Source organism: Martes martes, assembly GCF_963455335.1.
Source record: "Martes martes genome assembly, chromosome: X".
Taxonomy (NCBI): domain Eukaryota; kingdom Metazoa; phylum Chordata; class Mammalia; order Carnivora; family Mustelidae; genus Martes; species Martes martes.
In genome coordinates, this window is record NC_137897.1 from 119,923,671 (window position 1) to 119,942,527 (window position 18,857).

The 18,857-nt window shown below is 42.7% G+C and overlaps 1 protein-coding gene across 1 annotated transcript; it reads right to left on the bottom strand.

Moving 5' to 3' along the window:
* Nucleotides 1-16,521: 16,521 nt before the first annotated feature.
* Nucleotides 16,522-18,546, bottom strand: LOC308337510 (PWWP domain-containing DNA repair factor 3B-like; the record flags this gene model as incomplete). Its single annotated transcript, XM_080795598.1, has 1 exon — nucleotides 16,522-18,546. The coding sequence occupies one exon, from the start codon at nucleotides 18,544-18,546 to the stop codon at nucleotides 16,522-16,524; it is 2,025 nt and encodes a 674-aa protein (XP_080651724.1).
* Nucleotides 18,547-18,857: the final 311 nt, after the last annotated feature.

The following is an 18,857-nucleotide window of genomic DNA, read 5'->3' on the forward strand; positions in this document are numbered from 1 at the left end:
TCTCTTTTTTATTAAGTTCAGTTAACCAACATACACTATATCATTAGTTTTTGATGTGGTGTTCAACGATTCATTAGTTGTGTATACCACCCAGTGCTCCAACAGGTGAATGGATAAAGAAGATGGGGTACATATATACAATGGCATATTCCTCCGCCATCAGAAAGGAGGAACAGCTACCATTTGCATTGACTTGGATGGAACTGGAGGGTAGTACACTAAGTGAAATAAGTCTCTTTAATATCTAGCTTCATAGAGGACAGCTGAACCTTACTAACCGCTTCTGCATCTGAACTGTTGAGATGTGTTATTTTGGTGGATGTACATGAGGAAAATTGGGCCTTATACAGATATATCATTGGAAAAGGGAGAGAGAGGCATTTTAATAGACTTACATTATTTTAGTAAAATTAAAGAAAAATTAAAAGATAGTAAAGACTTTCAGGCCAAGATTTTCAAAGAGGAACTGTATCTAAGTAATAAAACCTGGTGTTGCGGTCACTTTCTTCTAGAGATGTCCATGAACTCTAGGAGAAGTGGTTGAGCCTTTTGAGATAATTGTGGATACTTTTCTTTGGAACTATATAAAATTCAACCAAGGGCAAATTCTTTAACACTTGCAAGGTGGAATCTGAAAATTTATTGTTGAAATTTTCATACATTGTCACACTGAATCCATTAGTCTACCTTGCACTTTGTTTCTTGCGGAAGTTTAATTGACATAAAATAAATTGGGCACACAACAGAGTGTGTTTCAGGCACACAGCAGAGTGATTTGACAATTCTTTTTTTTTTTTTTTTTTTAAGATTTTATTTATTTATTTGACAGAGAGAGATCACAAGTAGACAGAGAGGCAGGCGGGGGGACGGGGAAGCAGGCTCCCTGCTGAGCAGAGAGCCCGATGCGGGACTCGATCCCAGGACCCTGAGATCATGACCTGAACCGAAGGCAGCGGCTTAACCCACTGAGCCACCCAGGTGCCCCGATTTGACAATTCTTTACATTGCACAATGTTCACACCAGGAGTGTGGTGACCATTCATCGCCATACATTATCACGGTTTTGTTGACTGTATTCCCTTTGTCATACTTTTCATCTCCCCGGCTTATTTATTTTATACGGGAAGTTTGTACCTCTTAGTCCCCTTCGCCTTTTATGCTCCTCCTCCCTCCCCCCGGCAACCACCAGTTCTCTGTATTGATCAGCCTGTTTCTGTTTCCTTTGTTCATTTGCTTTGTTTTTTGGATTCCGCATATAAGTGAAATAGTATTGCATTTGCCTTCCTCTGACTTATTTCACTTAGCATCATATCCTCTAGGTTCATCCATGTTGTCACAAATGTCAAGATCTCGTTTCTTTTTAAGCACTGAGTAATATTCCATTACACTATATATGTCTAAATCTCTATCCATCTGTCTATCTACCTATACTATATCCATGTGTATGTATAAAATACCATATCTTCTTTATCCACTCGTCTATCAGTGGACACTTAGGTTGCTCCCATATCTTGGTTATTGTAAATAATGTTGTGCTGAACATAGGGATGCATATCTTTTTGAATCTGTGTTCTCATGCTCTTTGGTTGAATACCCAGTAGTGGAATTACTGGATCATATGGTATTTCCACTTCTTTTGTTTTCTTCTTCCGAATTTTTATTTAAATTCCAGTTAGCTAACCTGCCGTGTATTATTAGTGTCGATGTAGGATTTAGTGATTCATCACTTACATACAACACCCAGTGCTCATCACAACACATCACAACAGGTGCCCTCCTCAACATCCACCAAACATTTAATCCATTTCCCCCACCAACCTCCCCTCTCCAGCAACCCTCAGTGTGTTCTTTATAGTTGAGAGTTAAGTTTTGTGGTTTGCCTCTCTCTTTCTCCCCCACCCCCATGTTCATCTGTTACGTTTCTTTCTTTCCTTCTTTCTTTCTTTTTTAAAGATTTTATTTATTTATTTGACAGACAGAGATCACAAGTAGGAAGAGAGGCGGGCAGAGAGAGAGGAGGAAGCAGGCTCCCGCTGAGCAGAGAGCCCGATGTGGGGCTCGATCCCAGGACCCTGGGATCATGACCCGAGCCGAAGGCAGAGGCTTTAACCCACTGAGCCACCCAGGCGCCCCTGTTATGTTTCTTAAATTCCACATGTGAGTGAAATCATGTGCTGTTTGTCTTATCTGACTAACTTATTTTGCTTAACATGATACTCTCTAGCTCCATTCACGTCATTGCTAATGGCAAGATTTCATTCTTTTTTATGGCTGAGTAATATTCCATTTTAAAAAAAGATTTTATTTATTTATTTGACAGAGATCACAAGTAAGCAGAGAGGCAGGAGGGGCGGGGGGGGGAAGCAGGCTCCCCACTGAGCAGAGAGCCCGATGTGGGGTTGGATCCCAGGACCCTGGGATCATGACCTGAGCCGAAGGCAGAGGCTTTAACCCACTGAGCCACCCAGGCGCCCCAATATTCCATTTTATAGATACTATTCCATTGTGTGTGTGTGTGTGTGTATAGTCACAACTTCTTTATCCATATGTGTGTGTGTGTATATATGTATATATGAATATAGATAAATATATAATACATATATTATAACAAATGTATGTAACTTTATATGTATAACTATATAACTTTATATGCATGTATATAATATATATTATATAATAATAATCTATATAAAATATATATAAAGAAATTGTGTCTATATAGTCACAACTTCTTTATCCATTCTTCAGTCGATGGACAACATTTGGGCTCTTTCCATAATTTGGCTGTTGTTGACAATGCTACTATAATACAGGATGAAGCCCAAAGCAGGCAGAAGAAGGGAAATAATAAAGTGTAGAGCAGAAATAAATGATATAGAAACAAACAAAAACCCCCACAGTAAAACAGACCAATGGAACCAGGAGCTGGTGCTTTGAAGAATTAACAAAATTGGTAAACCCCTAGCCAGACTTATCAAAAAAAAAAAAAAAAGAGAGAGAAAGGGCCCAAATAAATATATGTGCTGCCGAAGCGAGCCAGACCCAAATACATAAAATCTCGAATGAGAGAGATGAGATCACAACCAACAGGACAGAAATACAAATACTTGTAAGAGAATGTTATGAAAAATTACATGCCCCCAAATTGGGCAATCTGGAAGAAATGGATAAATTCCCAGAAACATATAAACTACCAAAATTGAAACAGGACTTGAAAAGACCAGCAAAGAAATTGAATCAGTAATAAAAAAATGTCCCAACAAATCAAAGTCCAGGACCAGATGACTTCCCGGAGGAATTCTACCAAACATTTAAAGAGGGTATTTACTACTGGGTATTTACCCCAGAGTTACAGATGTAGTGAACAGAAGGGCCACATGCACGCCAATGTCCATAGCAGCAATGGTCACAGTCGCCAAACTGTGGAAAGAGCCAAGATGCCCCTCAATAGACGAATGGATAAAGAAGATATGGTCCATATACACAATGGAGTATTACGCCTCCATCAGAAAGGATGAATACCCAACTTTTGCATCAACATGGACGGGACTGGAGGAGATGATGCTGAGTGAAATAAGTCAAGCAGAGAGAGTCAAACATCATAGGGTTTCACTTACTTGTGGAGCATAAGGAATAACACGGAGGACATGGGGAGATGGAGAGGAGAAGGGAGTTGGCGGAAACCGGAGGAGGAGGCGAACCGCGAGAGACTGTGGACTCTGAGAAACCAACTGAGGGTTTTGGAGGGGAGGGAGGTGGGGGGGTTGGGTGAGCCTGGTGGTGGGTATTAAGGAGGGCACGGATTGCGTGGAGCACTGGGTGTGGTGCATAAACAATGAATCTTGGAACACTGTATCACAAACTAATGATGCATTTTATGGTGACTAACATGACACGATAAAAAAAATTTTTTTTAATTTTAAAGAAGAGTTAAACACAAGTTTCCCATAGTACCCAGAATTTCCACAACCAGAAATCTGAGAGAAATAAAAACATTTGTTCACTCAAAAAAAAAAGAGGAGTTAATACCTATTCTTTTCAAACCCTTCCAAGAAATAGAAATGGAGGGAAAAGTTTGAAACTCATTCTATGAGGCCAGCATTGCCTTGATTCCAAAACCAAAGACCCCACTAAAAAAGAGCCTGGTGGTGGGTGTTATGGAGGACACATATTGCATGGAGCACTGGGTGTGGTGCATAAACAATGAATTCTGGAACACTGCAAAGAAATTAGAAAAAAAAAAAAAGAGGAAGAGAGCTACAGGCCACTATCCCTGATGAACATGGATGCAAAAATTCTCCACAAGGTACTAGCTAATAGGATCCAACAGTACATTACAAGAATTGTTCACCACAATCAAATGGGGTTTATTCCTGGGTTGCAAGGGTGGTTCAATATTTGCAAATCAATCAACATGATACACCACATAAATAAAAGAAAGGACAGGGACCATATGATGTTCTCATAAGATGCAGAAAAAACATTTGAGAAAGTACAGCATCCACTCTTTTTTTTTTAAAGAAAGGATTTTATTTATTTTAGATGATAGAGGGATAGATAGATATGGAGAAACAGAGAGGAGAGGCAAAGGGGAGGAAGAGGGGCAAGCAGACTCTGCATTGAGCATGACCCTGAGATCATGAGCTGAGCTGAAATCAAGAGCTGGACGCTTAACCGATGGAGCCGCCCAGGCACACCACAGCATCCATGCTTGATTAAAAAAATAAAAAAACCCTCAACAAAGTAGGAATAGTGGGAACATGCTTCAACATCACAGAGGCCATATACGAAAGACCAATATCATCCTCAGTGGGGGAAAACTGAGAGCTTTTCCTCTACACTCAGGAACAAGACAGGGATGTCCGCTCTCACCACTGTTATTTACCATAGTACCGGTATTTCTACTTCTAATTTTTTGAGGAACCTGCATAGTGTTTGTTTGTAAAACTGCCACTGCTTGTAGATGGCATGGTACTGTATATAGAAAACACTAAAGACTCCACCAAAAATCTATTAGGAGTAAGAAATGAATTCCATGAGGTTGCAAGATACAAAATGGATATACAGAAATCTGTTGTGTTCTACACACGAACAAAGAAGGAGGAGGAAGAGAAATGAAGAAAGCAAGCCTATTCACAGGTGCACCAAAAATAATAATACATACGAACAAAGTTAACCAGGGAGGTGAAAGACCTATACTCTGAAAACTACGTAAGACATTGGTGGAAGAAACTGAAGATGACACAAACAAGTGGGAACACATATGATGCTCGAGGCTTAGAAGAATTATCATTGTTTAAATGTCCACACGACCCAAAATGACCTACAGATTCCATGCAATCCCTACCAAAATACCAATGGCGTTTTCCACAGAGCTAGGACAAATAATCCTGAAATTGGAATGGAATCATAAAAGACCCTGAACAGCCACAGCACTCTTGAGAAAGGACAAAGCTGGAGGCATCACAATCCCGGATCTCAAGCTATACTACGTAGCTATAGTAATCAAAACAGCATGGTACTGGCACAAAACCAGACACATAGGTCACTGGAACAGAATAGAGGACCCGGAAATAAACCCACACTTACATGGTGAGTTAATCTATCACAAAGGAGGCAAAGGTATACAATAGAGAAAAGACCGTGTCTTCAATAAATGGTGCTGAGAAAACTGGAGGGCAACTCGCACAAGAATGAAACTGGACCACCTTCTTACACCACATGCAAAAATATACTCAAAGTGCATTAGAGACCCAGGTGTGAGGCCTGAAACAATAAAACACCTCAAAGAAACCACGGGCTGTAATCCCTTGGACATCGGCCTTAGCAACATATTTATGTCTCCCCAGGCAAGGGAAACAAAAGCAAAAATAAACTATTGGCACTAAAAATAATTCCCGAGTATCGCTAAATATCCAGTTCGGGATAAAGTTTCTTCAATTGTATTAAAAAGCCATTCGAAACCATTAAGCAACAGTAAAAAGAAAAAATTTTGAGGGGGCGCCTGGGTGGCTCAGCAGGTTAAAGCCTCTGCCTTCAGCTCAGGTCCTGATCCCAGGGTCCTGGGATCGAGCCCCGCATCTGGCTCTCTGCTCGTAGGGACCCTGCTTCCTCCTCTCTCTCTGCCTGCCTCTCTGCCTACTTGTGATCTCTGCCTGTCAAATAAATAAATAAATAAATAAAATCTAAAAAAAAAAAAAAGAAAATAATTTTTAAACAGTTTGATTATTTGACTCGGAAACCAAGTAAGTACCACACATTGTGATTGGTGGAGATGTCTCTTAAGTCCCCTTTAATCGATAGGATCTTCCTCCTTGTTAATTTCTTGTTTCTCTTTCTTTTTCTTATTGTGGCAAAGTTGACATAACATTTACCACTTTAATCATTCAGGAGTGTTTAGTACCTTCCTGATGGGGTGCAACCATCACCACTAATTGGCTTCAGAACATTTCCATCACGCCCAAAGGAAACCCTTACCCATTAAGCAGTCACTCTCCATCCCCCCAGTTCTCAGGTTCTGGCAAACACTATTCTGTTTGGTGTCTCCTGCAAGTTGCCTGTGCTGGATATTTCACATAAATGGAACCAAACAACGTGTGGTCTTTCGTGTCTGGCATCTTTTGCTCAACCTTTTGCTCAGACTTTAAGGTTTATCCGTATTGTAGCATATATCAGAACCTCAATCCTTCTAATTGACCAAAGAATATTCCATTGTATGGATATACCAAATCTGTTTATCCGTTCTTCACTTGATGGAAACTTGGGATGTCTCCATCCTTTCTATAAACATTCTTGTACAAGCTTTCGTTTAAACGCTTGTGTTCCGTTATTTGGGGTGTATATGTAGGAGAGGAATTGAAGAGTCATACGGTAGTTCTTTTTTTTTTCTTTTTAAGATTTTTATTTATTTATTTGACAGAGAGAGAGATCACAACTAGGCAGAGAGACGGGCAGAGAGAGAGGGGAAGCAGGCTCCCCGCTGAGCAGAGAGCCCGATGTGGGACTCGATGCCAGGACCCTGAGACCATGACCTGAGCTGGAGGCAGAGCCCTTACCCACTGAGCCACCCAGGCGTCCCATACGGTAGTTCTATATTTAACCGACTGAGGAATCATTCAAATTGTTTTACGTGGTGGCTGCACCGTTTTATATTTCCACCAGCAATATATGAGGGTTCCAATTTCTCCACATTTTTGTCAACTCTAATTATTGTCCCTTTCTAAAATTTTTAAAAAATATTTTAAAAGAGGATTTTATTTATTTATTTGAGAAAGAGAGAGAGAGAATGAGCAGGGAGAGCAGCAGAGGGAGAGTGGCAGAGGGAGAGGGAGAAGCAGTCTCCTGGCTGAGCGGGGGGCCATTAAATGGGGGCTTGATCCCAGGACCCTGGGATCGTGATGTGAGCCAAAGGCAGACGCTAAACCGACTGAGTCACCCAGGTGCCCCTTTCTTTGTATTTTTTAAAAAGTTAACCTACAGTGTTTCATTACTTTCAGGTGTACCAGATGATCATTCTATAATTCTATGCATTACTCAGGGCTCATTGCAATTGAGAAATGTACTCTGTTTTTTTTTTAATTAAATTTTTTATTTATTTTCAGCGTAACAGTATTCATTGTTTTTTCACCACACCCAGTGCTCCATGCAATCTGTGCCCTCCCTAATACCCACCACCTGGTTCCCCCAACCTCCCACCCCGCCCCTTCAAAACCCTCAGGTTGTTTTTCAGAGTCCATAGTCTCTCTATAGTCCATAGACCCTACCAAAAAGGAGAATTTCAGACCGATATCACTGATGAATATGGATGCTAAGATTCTCAACAAGATCCTAGCAAACAGGATCCAACAGCACATTAAAAAGATTATCCACCATGACCAGGTGGGATTCATCCCTGGGTTACAAGGATGGTTCAACATTCGCAAATCAATCAATGTGATAGAACAAATCAAGAAGAGAAGAGAGAAGAACCACATGATCCTCTCAATTGATGCAGAAAAAGCTTTTGACAAAATCCAGCATCCGTTCCTGATTAAAACGCTTCAAAGTATAGGGATCGAGGGAACATTCCTGAACTTCATCAAATCTATCTATGAAAAACCCACAGCAAATATCATCCTCAATGGGAAAAAGCTTGCAGCCTTCCCATTGAGATCAGGAACACGACAAGGATGCCCACTCTCACCATTCTTGTTCAACATAGTATTAGAAGTCCTAGCAACAGCAATCAGACAACAAAGAGAAATAAAAGGTATCCAAATTGGCAAGGAAGAAGTCAAACTCTCTCTCTTCGCAGATGACATGATTCTTTATATGGAAAACCCAAAAGACTCCACCCCCAAACTACTAGAATGCACACAGCAATTCAGTAATGTAGCAGGATACAAAGTCAATGTCCAGAAATCAGTGGCTTTCTTATACACTAACAATGAAAATACAGAAAGGCAAATTAGAGAATCGATTCCATTTACTATAGCACCAAAAACCATAAGATACCTCGGAATAAACCTAACCAAAGAGGTTAAAGATCTGTACTCGAGGAACTACAGAACACTCCTAAAAGAAATTGAAGAAGACACAAAAAGATGGAAGACCATTCCATGCTCTTGGATCGGAAGAATAAACATCGTTAAAATGTCTATACTGCCCAGAGCAATCTATACTTTTAATGCCATTCCGATCAAAATTCCACCAGTATTTTTCAAAGAGAAATGTACTCTTAATCCCCTTTATTTGTTCCACCTGTCCCCCCACCCTCCTCCCCTCTGGCAACCACCAATTTGTTCTCTGTATTTCAGAGTCTGGTTTTTTTCTTTGTCTTCTTGTTTTTTTTTTTTTCCCCTCTAGTTGTTCATTTGTTTCTTAAATTCCACATATGAGGGAAATCATATGGTATTTGTCTTTCTCTATCTGACTTACGTCACTTAGCATTATACCCTCTAGGCCCATCCATGTAGTTGCAGTGAGATCTTCAGTAAAGATGGAAGAAATATAAAAAAGAACCTGGCAGGGATGAAGAATTCAACAAGTCAAATAAAAAATACACTAGAGGGAATCAATAGCAGATTAGAGGATACAGAAGAACGGACTGACAATCTGGAAGGCTGGGTAATGGAAAACAACTGAGCTGAACAGCAAAAAGAAAAAAAGAATAATAAAAAAAATGAGGATAGGTTGAAGGAACTCAGTGACATCACCCATCAAGCATAGTAACATTTGCAATATAACAGCCAAGAAGAAGAGGAGAGGGGAGGGGCAGAAAATTTATTTGAAGAAACTACTTTCCTTTCAAAAAGAATTATAGCATTCTTAGTGGGTGTGAAGAGATGTCTCCTTGTAGTTTTGATTTTCACTTCTCCAAGGACTAATGATGTTGAGCATCTGTTCACGTGCTCGTCGGCTGTTTGTATATCTTATCTTCTCTGGAGAAATGCCTACATTCACGTCTTTCGTCCATTTTAAAGTCTGGTTGTCTTTTTGTTGTTGAGTCGTGAGTGTTCTTTATATGTTCTAGATACTAGACCCTTTCCAGATACATGAATTGAAAATATTTCCTCCCATGCCACTGGTTGTCTTTTCACTCTCTTGCAAGTGTCCCCTCCTGCTAACATTTTGGTTAAGTCCAATTAGTGCATTTGTTTTTCTTGCGTTGCTTGTGTGTTTGGTGCTATATCTGAGAAACCAACACCAGACCCAAGGTCATGAAGATTCACCCCTCTGTTTTCTTTACAGAGTTTTATGGTTTTAGCCCCGAAATTGAAGTCTCTGATCCATTTTGAGTTCATTTTTGTGTCTGTTCTGACAAAAGGGTCTAGCTTCCTTCTTTTTGCATGTGGATACCCAGTTGTCCCAGCACCGTTTGTTGAAAAGACTCTTCTTTTCCCACTGGGTGGTCTTGGCACCCCTGCTGAAAATCAGTGACCGTATGTGTATGTGTTTATTCGTGGACCCTCAGTTTTATTCTACTGGCCTAAGTGCCTAGCCTTGTGATGATACCACACTATCTTAATTACTGTAGCTTTGCAGTAGGTTTTGAGATTGGAACGTGTGAGTCCTCTAACTTTGTTCTTTGTTCTCAAGTGTGTTCTGGTGTTGGAGTCCCTTGCAATTCTATATGAATTTGAGGATCACTTTTTCTGTTTCTACAAATAGGGCGTTGGGATTATGATGGGGATCACACTGAAACTGTAGATAAATTTGGAGAGTGTTGCCATCTTAACAACATTACATCTTCCAATCCATGAACGCAAGGTGTCTTTACATTTACTTAGGTCTTCTTTAACTTCTTTCAACAATGTTTCATAGTTTTCCGCGTACAAGATAAATTTATTCCTAAGTATCTTTAAAATTTTTTTTTAGTTTATTTATTATTATTATGTTCAGTTAGCCAATCTATAGTACATCATTAGCTTTTGATGTAGTGTTCAATGATTCATTAGCCACATATGACACCCAGGCCTTTATTCTTTTTGGTGCTATGGTAAATGGAATTATTTTCTTCTTTCTTTCTTTCTTTCTTTCTTTCTTTCTTTCTTTCTTTTTTAAGTAGGCTCCACGCCCAAGGCGGGGCTTGAACTCAGAACCATGAGATCAAGAGTCAGATGCTTTACTGACTGAGCCACCCGGGCACACGTCTTAGTTTCCTTTTCAGGATGTTCACTGCCAACATATGGGTACATAACTGGATATTGTGTGCTGATTTTTTATTCTGCAACTCTGCAGAATTCATTTACTAGCTCTAATCGCTTTTGGAATGCATTTCTTAGGACATTTTTAATATGTAAGATTCTGTCACCTGCAAAAAGTTTTATTTCTTCTTTTCCACATTTGATGCATTTTATTTCTTGTCCTTGACCAGTTGCTCTGCCTAGAATGTTCAGTACAATGTTGAATAGAAATGGCAGGAGTGAACATTTTGACTTGTTTGTGGTTTTAGGGGGATGCATTCATTTTTTTTTTAACCTCTGCTTTTTTTTTTCCCATTATATTCAGTTAGCCAACATACAGTACATCGTAAGTTTTTATTGTATTGTTCAACGATTCATTAGTTGCATATAACACCCGGTGTTCATCCCATCACGTGCTCTCTCCAATACCCGTCATGGAGTATGATATTAGCTGTGTGTTCTTCATAAACGCCCATCTCTAAGTCGAGGCGTTCCCTTCTAATCCTAGTTTTCTGAATGCTTTCTATCATGAAAGAGTATTGGATTTTGTCACATGCATTTTCTGCATGATTTTGTGGTAATCATGTGGTTTGTTCCCCTCGTTTTATTAATGTGGTGTATTATTTTGATTTTCATACATTGAACCACCTTTACATTCCTGTGATAAATCCCACTTTGTCATGATGTGTAATCCTTTTAATTGAAATTCTTTTAGTCAAGGAAACTGCTGGGTTTGGTGTGCCAGCGTAGCGTTTTAGCGTTTTTGCATTTGTATTCGTAAGGAGTATTGGTCTGCACTTTTCTTGTGCTGTCTTAGTCTCACTTTGCTATCATGGTAAGGTTGGTCTCATAGAATGAGATAAGAAGTTTCCCCCCTCTTCTATTTTTTGGGAAGAGTTTGAAAAGGATTTATAACCCTTCTTTAAGCACTTGGTAAAATTCACCAGTGAAGCCACCAAGTCCTGACCTTTCCTTTGTTCTGAGGTTCTTGATAATAGATTCAATCTCTTTTTTTAGTTTTTTATAGGTCTATTGAGAATTTCTATTTCCTCATGAGGAAATAGAAATAAATAAATAGATAAATAAAACCTCATGGTTTTATTTGCTTGTTTCTAGGAAATGGTCCTTTTTGTCTAACTTGTCTGAATTTTGGTGTGCAGTTGTTCATAGCATTCACTTGCCATCTTTTTTTTTTTTTTAAATCTCTGTAAGGCCGATAGTAATGTAGCCCACTTTCATTTCTGATTTTAATAATCTGACTCTTCTTTCTTAGTATAGAATCAGTACTGCTTTGATTTCTCATATTGAAAGGAGATGGCGGCTTCATAGTCTTCCATGTGTGCCTTTCCAAATAATGGGACTTGTGGTAATACGAAGATTCTGCCACCTACCAAGTACATTATTGCCAACTATATACTGAGACCCTGGAGGAAACAAACCGAAACGAAACAAAACCCTGGGTGATCCACAGAACCAATAGATTTCCCGTCAGATTAAAATGAAGCACAACTCCGTTATTATCTAGACTTCAGGAGCCCCTTTATGAGCAGAGAACTCATATTCAATATATATATTTTTTTCAAATGCAGGTATCCTCCTTACCACAGTGCACATTTACCTTGGTAAACAGACACAGGTTTTTGGGAAAGGTTTGGCTGGGCTTTTCTGACCTCCACCTTAATCAAAGGGCTCTGGGCCCATGGGCTGACTTAGACCTGGACACTTGGTGGGGGACTACAGTTTTCCACTGCAGTTGAGGTTGCTAGCATCAGTTTTCTGCTTGCCAGCTCTTGTTTTTTTTTTTTTTTCTTTTTCCCTTATGAAAATCAAGTAGTACCCCAGCCAGCTGTCCATACATCCAGACCCTAGAACATTACTACCTACTACCTATACTATCTGTATGTCCACAGATTCTGGTCAGTCAAAAGAGACTGACTCCACCCCGGCCTTGCTGTCCAGTATGGAAGTGATGCCCTCCTTGCCCCGGTAGTTCTGTGCCACCATTGGGACCCTGCCTTTTGAGAATCCTGTCATCTCCATTGATTGCCAGTTCCACGCCAGCGTCGCTTGCTTCCAACCATGGTTTGCAGAGGAGAGTCAGCACTGAGCTCTTCAAAGATGTCAGTGCCGCTTCACCAGCACCTTCCTTATTTGAGTAGCGATTTCCCCACCGTCCAAAGAAACAGCGGCCGGAGGTAGGACGTCTGATGTCACATTATGAGTCCTGTCTAAAAAACCTACTCCCCTGGACCTTCTCACCAATTCCTCAATTTTCTCTGCCTAGGAAGTTCCAGCACTTCCATGTCATTTACTATAGACTGCTGTTGCCCACGCTTATACAATGTGCACGTCAGGCTGCTGGGTTGGCCTCTTTAAGGACATCAAACCCCCCCAGTCACAGCTCTGTGCTCCCACGTTAGTAAGTTCTCCCGATACTGACTTATATTCTGTTCCCTGTCTCGCGGGTCCACCATTCTCAAAAGCCATTGGCACGTGTATTCTCTCACTTCCTGCAAGTACGCATGGGCCAGGTCCTACAGTTCCTTCTGAATGCAAGGCCTCTCCCATCCGAACAAAACTGTATTTTTTTCTCTTGTGCTGTGTTCTTACCTAGTCTTACCTGCCCTTGTTAGTAGTCCGACGGTAATGGAAGTTAGCAGAGATTAATGTTGAATAAGAGAAGCAACATCTGTTTAGGGGGCTGCCCTAAATGAGGTCTTTGCAGGGTCTCCAGGAACAAGGAAGCTTCTCCAGTAGCAAGAGTTAGGGGCTGCTAATGCCCAGGTGAGGTTTCAGGGGATTCCGGGTATTCAGTGTTATGCTCATCACCTTAGTGTGTCTCGGGGTTCCACTTTTTCTTTGTCAGATCCATACGTGAATATGGAGACCCGTAAATCCTGTGCATGCCGTCTCCATGCGGCTCTGCCAGCCAACAGTTAGGGTCAGGGCCTGATCTTCCACCATCTGCCTTATGACTGGAGGAGTGGAGGTCTCCTTAATCCAGTAGGTTAGGGTGGGTGACAGGTTGGGCTAGCCCAGCAGACAGACAGACAGACACACACACACACACATGATAGAGAGCCAGTTTAGGGCCATCTTAGAGCCACCTTAACCACTGCTCAGGCTGGAAGGTATCTCAGCATCTACACAGCCAACCCCCCAAATCCAGCTGCACACCCCAAATGTGATTCTGGTTCAAGTGGAGGAGAAGAGATGCATGTCCTAGGCATGTGTGCCCTCTTCAGTGAATGCGTCAGGCATAAGTGACGCCCCAGGAGGGACCATCTGCTCTCCCTTCACCCCAAACCAAGAGACACCCGCAATCTCCCAAGTACGGGAACATCAGGAGTTCCGGTTTCACGTATAGGCCGTCAATCCATTATGTCGATAAATATTTCTCATTAAGAACATGAGGCAGAGCATCACAGTCATCTTGGAGATTAGATTGCCACCTGGGTCCCAAGATTGCCATCTTTCTATGGCACCTGAAATTCATCCTCAGATCAGAGCCTTAAACCACATCTTACTTGCTCTACTGACTCACAATGCTATGGATGGGTGGGTGGGTGGATGGATGGATGAGGCAGTGAAGGAAATATTAGAATGTAGAGCCAGATATGGCTATATGAGAAGGCTGAAGTTGAGTGATATGTTTGATTCAGTGAGACACGATGTTTATAGGAGAAATAAAGTGTGTTGTTCCAGTGTACAAGGTCCACCTACAGCATGGAGATGATGAGTTTCCAAGTACTTTTCAGGACCATGAGGATGTCATGTGGATTATCCCAGGCAGAATGCCTCAGGAGTCGTTGGTGCCTCTCAGGCAGAGTCCAAGGAAGGTTCTGATGGGCCTGAAGCTTACACAGTTTGGTAGGCCCTCTTCTAAAATTACAAAAACAAGCCTGAGAGTGGGTATTTACTGAGGATGAGAAGAAAATTCATGTTGGACTTTAAAATATGAGGACTAAATCACTGAGATTCCCAAATCGCGCGTGCGCCCGCGCGCGCGCACACGTATGTAGGTGTATGTACATACGTTACGGGTATATATTTAGAGATACCAACTATGTAGTTGTACAGTCTAAAGTACAATGGAGGGGGCGCCTAGGTGGCTCAGTGGGTTAAAGCCTCTGCCTTCGGCTCAGGTCATGATCCCGGAGTGCTGGGATCGAGCCCTGCATCGGGCTCTCTGCTCAGCGGGGAGCCTGCTTCCTCCTCTCTCTGCTAGCCTCTCTGCCTACTTGTGATCTCTCTCTCTCTGTCAAATAAATAAATGAAATCTTTAAAAAAAATAAAGTACAATGGAGCAGAAGATCAAGGTAAAAGATACAATGGTTTTATTGTGAATCAAAACAGCGAACTCTTGCAAATTTCACACACACACACACACACACACACATCATATGGCCATATGAATACATAACATGGGCCTGCGAGGGACAGTTGATTCCCTCTAAGAATAAAAATGCACTCAGGTTCGTGTTAAACCTTTAGTGTTTTCTTTCACACCAAGTTTTTAAAGTAAGCTAGCTTTTGTGACATTTCCCCCCCCCCAAAAAAAATGTTGTTTCAAGTTAGGATAACAAAGAGTGGACTTCAGAATTCGTCTTGTACTTAGAGATGTTTCGTTGTATTCTGACAACAGCCATGTTTAGCCCCATGGAGGATTTTCCGTTGCCCGTTTCGGAGTTCCCAGATCCTTGTCCATCTGTATTGCTCAAGCAGCCTAGTGGGACTTACCAGGCTGCCTTTAGGACCGCTGGAACCTGTCAGGGCTCGTCAGCGAATAAGTCAGAAGAGAAAGCTTGCTTGGTTTGAGACAATGACTGTGTTTTAGGGGACACGGGTCCAGAACCAAGTGCATGCTTCCCTACAATGTGTGCCACTTAGATGGGCTCCTAGCAGTGAGCCTGGATTCCTAGGCCTCAAATAGCTAAGCGGCGTGTATGATTACTCTCGTTGTCTTCCACATGGGGAAAACCCGCTATGTGTAAAGCATCCGGTCAGTTAGGAAGACAGCCAGGAGCCTGTTTTAGGAAACCCTTTAGCCACCGGACGAGAGCTACTTCCCTAAGTGGAATCTGAGGGAAGCATAGAGTCAACAATCTCGCACAGGCCGACAAAATGTTTCTCGCACGTTGAGATTTCGTTCATCCACATGTGGACTGCGGGCAGATGACCCCTTAACTTTGGATTCCAGACTGCTTTTCCAAGAACCATTTGAAGGTAGTGGCAATACATAGAAAACGAAACATCTCTGCTGTTGGCTTCGCCCCTCAGGGCTGTTTTCCCAAACAGATGAGCATGGCAGATCGAATTTAGGAATTACCTTAGGAAGGCGGTCAGATCATTTATACTGAGGCGTTGCAAAAAGAATGAGAAACCCATGGGATGTTCCTGTAAACACCTATCTGAGATTTTAAAAACGATCGTGGCTCGATGTCTGACACCAGGGGTCTTTCACGTAATACAAGAACGTGCCTCCTATATTAAAATACGGAGTGCTGTCAAAAGCAACGTCAGGAAAGCACCTGGATAATTACACGTCCAAGCAAGTGGCGGGAAGTACAACGGCTTGCAGCACTTAACAAACTAGTTAAACTTACAAACTAACGAACAAATTAACGGGCTAACAAACTAATTAACAAATTAGTTTGTGAAGCGTTTGGGAACCAGACATGGCGATGGCCGTGCTACCCATAGGTGCTAGAGATGGATCCAAAAGGAATCCAGCATGTTCCCAGGGCCGCAAATTCACAGAATGTCATTTACACGCCACACAGAATGGAAGGATCACACATTTCATACAGACAGGGCAGTGAGAGGTCTCCCTGCTAAAGTGTGGGCACAAGAAGAGTTATTTAGCTTTGCCCCTTGTTGCTGCTCTCTTTCTCATTCCCTTTAGAATATTTTTATCAAATAGCTCTTTTTCCCGGTAATGCACCGGTGGCCCCTTTAGGTACTTTTGTTCTGCCTCCTTGTAACCTAATCCATCAAGTGCAGCAATTGAGCAAATGATTGCTTCCGGCAGAAGAACTTCCAGAACAAAACTCACCTTGTCGTCTCTTGCCAGAGTCAGCATTTTCTTGTCTATCTGTTTGTAGATTTCTTGCAAGTGTCTTACCACGACATCCAACTGGTCTTCATCCTCCAGGTACGTTTCAACGCAGATCACGTACCTGCTTGACTTCAGAAATGATGCCAGCCACCTGGACTGTTTCCTGCCTTTGACGATGTCCAGGAGGTGGTGATCGGCTCCCTTTCTTTTCACAATGAAGTCCACGAGCTCCTGGTTGGCTCGGTCCTGAGCAGCCCTCATCCGGTCCGGGAGAATTCTCTTGCGGGGCCTCCTCCCACCCAGGGAGGCCTCCTCCTCAGAATCTTCCAGGTCGGCATAATTCACCTTCGGGAAATCGATCTCCACGTCCCCATCTTCGATGGCTTTCCTAATTGGGTAACTGATATCAGCAGCATAATAGTCCAGGAAAGAGCCTGCAAAGGACCCACGACCGAGCCCTTCTCTGTAGTGGGAAATCAGGGAGAAACACCAGTTCACACTTTGCTCGTACACTTTCCTGGCTCTCTTCGTTAGTTTTTCCTTCTCCTTGCAGTCCAGGTGTTTTAATCTTCGAAGAGGAACTCGAATGCCGCTCATTTCACAGGGCATGTTTGCCTCAATCAAAAGCACCCTTGCAGTCTGCTCTGTTTGGCTGACACTCTTTACCACTGCTGGCCAAAATGGGTGATTTTGGAATTTAAACCAGACCATCGTTCCTCCTTCAATGGGACAAGGCTCTTGTGGAAAAGCCATGCTTATCGGTTGCCCCATTTCCTCGCCGACATCCTTTCTAATAGCAGCGGTGGGGTTAACGGCCTTTGAGTCGACTGAAGCCTGAAGTTCCTGCAGCCCTTTCTCAAACTCTAGCGCCTGCAGCTTCCTTTTTTTATTTGCCAGGCGGAGTGAACAACGCAGCCTCGGGTGAGGGGCACTGGAGGATGCTGCCGCACCTTCCAAGCCTGGCTTCCGGGGACCCTCTCCGTGGTCCTCAACATTCCCGGAGAGGGCAGAGCATTCGGAGGAGACGGCCAGGGTCTTTGGGTAGGTGTCATGGGCCTCTTCTTTCAGAGCCTTGGGTACAGGGAGGTTGAAACCTGGTGGCGGAGATGGAAGGGTGCCTCCATCTTTAGCACCTGTACCCTCCTCCTTGGCGGGGCAACGCAAGGCCCTAACTCTCAAGGTGTGCCTCTTTTCCTTGCCCTCTTTCTCGGAATCATGTTCTGCACCACGCGATGGGAAGTTTGGGTCCACGCCGGAGCTTTGTGAGGGCTCCGCTCGCATTTTCCTGGGAATAGGCGTGACGGTTCTGTGTGCCTGTGGTTGGCCACCGCCCGGGGCGCCCTCAGTCTGTGAGCGTACCAGCAGCGATCTGAGTTTTTTGCTCCTCCTGAGACGCCTCAGCAAGCTCCCTTTGGGCTTCCGGAACTTTTTACGAGATCGCTTTTGTGGTCCCCTTTGGGACGCTTTTGTGGTCCCCTTTGTGGTCTCTGGATCATCTGATGCTCTTGCTGGACCCAAATTCGCTCTCTCATTCAGAACCTCTAGGGCCACTGCAAGAGCGTTTCTGTAGGGCACTTCCTGTCCTGGTGGGACACTGGCCTTCGACTCGGCTATCAGCAGGGAGGCAACGTATTCAATTTGAGACTCATTTAGGATCTTTGCGTCTGTGGTTTTCACTTTAATTTTTTCGTCTACTGTGAGTATTTCAACTTCGAGAAAAAGTGCCCCTTTCCTCTTATGTCTTGGTGAGGTCCTAGCTCTGGACAAAACCTTTGCTGGCCAAACGTGGCCTTTCCAATTGCATAGGACATACTCAGCATCCATTATGATTTGAGCTTCCTCTCAAGAGGTAATTAATAGAGGTCCGAGAGGCCTGGCCATCACACCCGCAGGCACGGCAGGTCTTCCCTAAAACAATGTTCTTCACCACACCCTTTCGGCCTTAGGACCGCAAAGGGTTCCCAGCTTGTGTGGCCCGTCCTTCTTCACCTGAATCTCCCAGGGTCGCGGGAACTTGTGTTTTGAAGGGACTATGCTGGCGAATACTGGAATGTGGGAAAGGAAGAGAAGAAAAGTATTAGGAAAAAGAATTCCTTCTGGAGAAGGAGAAGAACGACGGTCAATGAGGATTGATA